General features: G+C 34.4%; 1 protein-coding gene across 1 annotated transcript; it reads right to left on the reverse strand.

Annotated features, from left to right (window-relative positions):
- Nucleotides 1–903: 903 nt before the first annotated feature.
- Nucleotides 904–3,349, reverse strand: LOC128662396 (putative nuclease HARBI1). The gene is made up of 4 exons (XM_053716186.1): nucleotides 2,335–3,349; nucleotides 1,969–2,047; nucleotides 1,090–1,391; nucleotides 904–1,000 (listed from the first exon to the last, which is right to left on the reverse strand). The coding sequence occupies exons 1-4, from the start codon at nucleotides 2,999–3,001 to the stop codon at nucleotides 996–998; spliced, it is 1,053 nt and encodes a 350-aa protein (XP_053572161.1). The 5' UTR covers nucleotides 3,002–3,349; the 3' UTR covers nucleotides 904–995.
- Between the last annotated feature and the right edge of the window lie 856 nt (nucleotides 3,350–4,205).

The following is a 4,205-nucleotide window of genomic DNA, read 5'->3' on the forward strand; positions in this document are numbered from 1 at the left end:
CTATGAGGTAACCATGCCATTCAAGTGTGCAATCTCAGGGGATTGTATGTATTGATAATGTATCTTTATTTTAAGGATTATATTATATCTGGATTTGTCTCTTTGAAATGAGCATCTGATATATTTCTTAAAGGGATAGCCTATTAAAAATAAAACTCAGGAATTAGAGCATGCAGTATTTATATACTTAAATATGTAATCCTATAATCTATTTAACTTAATTATCATCTGTAATTTAATAAAACAGGAATGTTATCTTAGGAATCTACCCATTTTGAATCTGCACATGGGGAGCGCTTGATGATTGTTGTCTAAATGTAGGCAACAATCAGCAAGTGCACCACAGGTGATGAGCATTAAATGGAATGGCTCCTAAACTTAAATACATGATTGAAATAAGAAACATAAAAGGATTAAATTGATTATGAGTACATATGTAAGTTGATTGGAATTGAATGATTTATCTGGTTCATTAATGTTTTATTGTGAACACACTCTTCCTTTTTTTTTTTAAAGTGACATAAATTCCATTATTTTGCTAAAACATATATATTTAAAAGCAAATCTAATATATTTATATTCTTTATATTTCTTAATATTCTTAGTATCCTTTGATTATAGTTTTATTTAGGTAAGATCAGGAGCAGCATAGAACCTATGTTGGAGCTGTTTATTGTTGCCAACATACAGTATATATCCTGTCTGTCATTGGTTCACCCATGTACTCAATTTTATTAACCAGGAGTGCATAGCTGCTCTTTAAATAATTATACCAAGAGAACAAAGTCATATTTGGAATATAATTAAAATGATATTTTAGATAATTATGTTATACATAAATCATAAGATGAATGCATTGATTAGTACATAGCTGGAAATAAAGAAACATTCACCATGACTATATTTGAGTAAAGTATACATTTATTTAGGGAAAATGTGGTAAATATAGGGATGAGGAGAGAGGGAGGGGAGTGGTATTCCATTTCTGAGAATCTTCAATCTGTAAAACATTAAAAGAAACAAATGTGTATTATTAAAAAACATAATCATAAATAACTAAAAGGTCTCATTACAATACTATAAAAATACCTGAAAAGAATTCTTGAATAGTTGCAGATCTCTCCAAATGGGCATTGAGGGGTTGGGGATGATTAATTACATCAGGCTCAAAGATTTCACCTGGGGGCTGTGGTGTTGGAAGTAAGTCGTTCAACATCCCATGCTCCTGTGCCATGTTGTGTAGACAGCAACATGCCACTATGATTTTAATAGCTTTTTCCGGACTGAATTGGAGATCCCCCCCTGATCTGTCCAGGCAGCGAAAGCGCATTTTTAGAACACCAAACAGTCGTTCTATTATAGCACGTGTTCGGATATGTGCTTCATTATATCTGTATTAAAAGAACAAGAAATATGATTAAAATATATAATGTGAAGACAAATCAAATACTAATGAGCTAACTACATTCCTGGTTTGATCTTATAAATCTTTAAACCATTTTATATATATATAAATATATTTATATTGAAGCAGAGAGATTTATAAATGCTTCACTGATAATAGATTATTTGTATTTTGACTGTCCCTTTAAAGGCACTCAGTACAACATTGTTATGTCTGTGATAGTGATATATACACACACACACAAGATAATCAAGCAACAAATGTATGTGCACAAACACAGATATATAGCTTAATAAAGGGGCAGGAGCCCCGAAACGTTGCTCAATAAAGGTGCTGTTGCTCCACATAGAGTGCTACCTGTGTGTTCTATTTCATTACATTTACTGGGACTTTGGAAAAGGAGGTCCTCCAGGTTTGCACCTACATTCACCCAAGAGTGATTTAAAGGGACATTCCTATGAAGTGTGTACTGGTCCTACTTTTCTACAGATTATAGTGAGCATTTTGCAAGGCACAATCAATATTTCTGACACACATGAGCAGAAAATAAATATATATTTTACCTTAATTCAGCAGGCCCAACAACCTGGTTCTCTTTCAATGGTGTCCAAATCCATTTTTTAAGAGGATATGCAGAATCTGCTAAAATATGAATGCATAGATATACAGTATATATATATATAGATATAGATATAGATAGATAGATAAACACACATCTTTCCATAAAGCAATGTATGACATAAAATAATGTTATGCATATGTCTTACTATGACATAGTTAATATATATCTTTTAAATGATTAACAATTTATTTATTTAATCAATTTCACCCCCTTAGACACATACATAAAGGATTATAAAGCAATGAAACAATAAAATGTCAAAATATTGAACACATGAAGGCATCATAATATATACATAAACACTTACCGAGGAGATGTCCTTCAGGCATTTGATTTGTCTCAAACAATCTCCACACACCAGAATTCCTGAGGATGTAGGCATCATGGCTACTTCCTGGGAACCCTGCCACAACATTTAATATGCGCATGTTTGCATCACATATAATCTGCACATTTAAGGAGTGGAAGTGTTTCCTATTTCTAAATATTATCTCCCTGCGCACAGGGGGTCTTAGGGCAATATGAGTGCAGTCAATGGCCCCAAGGACATTGGGTATGCCACCTAAAAGAAAAAAGTCCCTCTTAACATCACGCCAACCTCTGGGTGATGTGGGGAAAAAAATAAATTTTCTGCAATTATCATAAAGTCCATCAATAACTTTTGAAAGATGCTTAGAAAGAGTGGACTTATGCACCCCAGTTACAATGCCCCCTGTCACCTGAAAGGATCCAGAAGCCAAAAAATGAAGTGCCCCTAGTAGTTTGGTCATTCCAGGGACAGCCCTGCTTGAATAGCCCTGGCTTTCCAGCCTATCTTGCAACAGGGCATATAACTGATATATTTTCTCCCTGTTGAGCCTGAAACTTTCAAACACCTGCTGCTCATTCAGGGTTTCTATATCCAGCCTCACTCTGGGGATGTCAGGCCTACGCTGTCTAACTTCAGCATTGTCAGCTTCTCTCTCACCCTGCATTTTGAAATATCTGTTCTGAGGTTAGGCTAGGTGTGGTCTTTTTTTTATAGCTGTGTGTTGCTTGTTAACATATGTGAAACTGGTGATTGCAATGAATAACATGGGGGGGAGGGCTTATCTTCATCTCATCTAATCCTTAATTTAATGAACAGTTTGAAAGTATATACTTACTCATGACTTTTATTTTTGATATGAACTATAATTTCAACATATATGTAGTTACATATCGGAAATTCAAAGACACTGAATGTAATTATTATATTTTTCAATTTAAATATATCAGCCTTTATCATAACAGTTAAAAGTAATTATTAAAATTATATGATTTATATAGGTCAAATATATATATACAATTATCATACATATATACATGTAGGAGAAGATTATTATTAGATAAAATTATATTTCTATATGTAATTTTTTTTTTGATTTTCAATTTCAATGAGAAACAGGCCTCAAAAAGCTCTTTTTTCCTCCTTTACACCTAGTTGAGCTGGGGGTAATATGTCTCAATGTATCGACAGCCTCCGACAGTGTATTAACGGTTAGCGCTTTCAATGGAAACCTGGTATAATTTATCGATTAACGGCTTATATTACTTTCTATGGGACGCGAAAATCTTTTCGGCAGCCGAAGTCCGGAAGCCGATATTAAGGTATAACGCGCCATTGGAAACAGTCGTTAAACGCTATTGCTTTCGACAGCATATTTAACGGTTTGCGAGTGCACGCAAACTGAATTACGACTCAATGGAAGCGAGGCCATATATGGCTTTGGCTTTGCTTTTTGGTAATTAGAAGGCTGCTAAATGCCACTGCGCACAATACGTGTATTATGCCCAGCAGTGAAGGGGTTAATTAGGGAGCATGTAGGGAGCTTCTAGGGTTAATTTTAGCTTTAGTGTAGTGTAGTAGACAACCCCAAGTATTGATCTAGGCCCATTTTGGTATATTTCATGCCACCATTTCACCGCCAAATGCGATCAATTTAAAAAAAAACGTTAATTTTTTCACAATTTTAGGTTTCTCACTGAAATTATTTACAAACAGCTTGTGCAATTATGGCACAAATGGTTGTAAATGCTTCTCTGGGATGTCCTTTGTTCAGAAATAGCAGACATATATGACTTTGGCGTTGCTTTTTGGTAATTAGAAAGTCGCTAAATGCTGCTGCGCATCACACGTGTATTATGGCTAGCAGTGAA

The sequence above is a fragment of the Bombina bombina genome, chromosome 6 (genome assembly GCF_027579735.1).
Source record: "Bombina bombina isolate aBomBom1 chromosome 6, aBomBom1.pri, whole genome shotgun sequence".
Taxonomy (NCBI): Eukaryota; Metazoa; Chordata; class Amphibia; order Anura; family Bombinatoridae; genus Bombina; species Bombina bombina.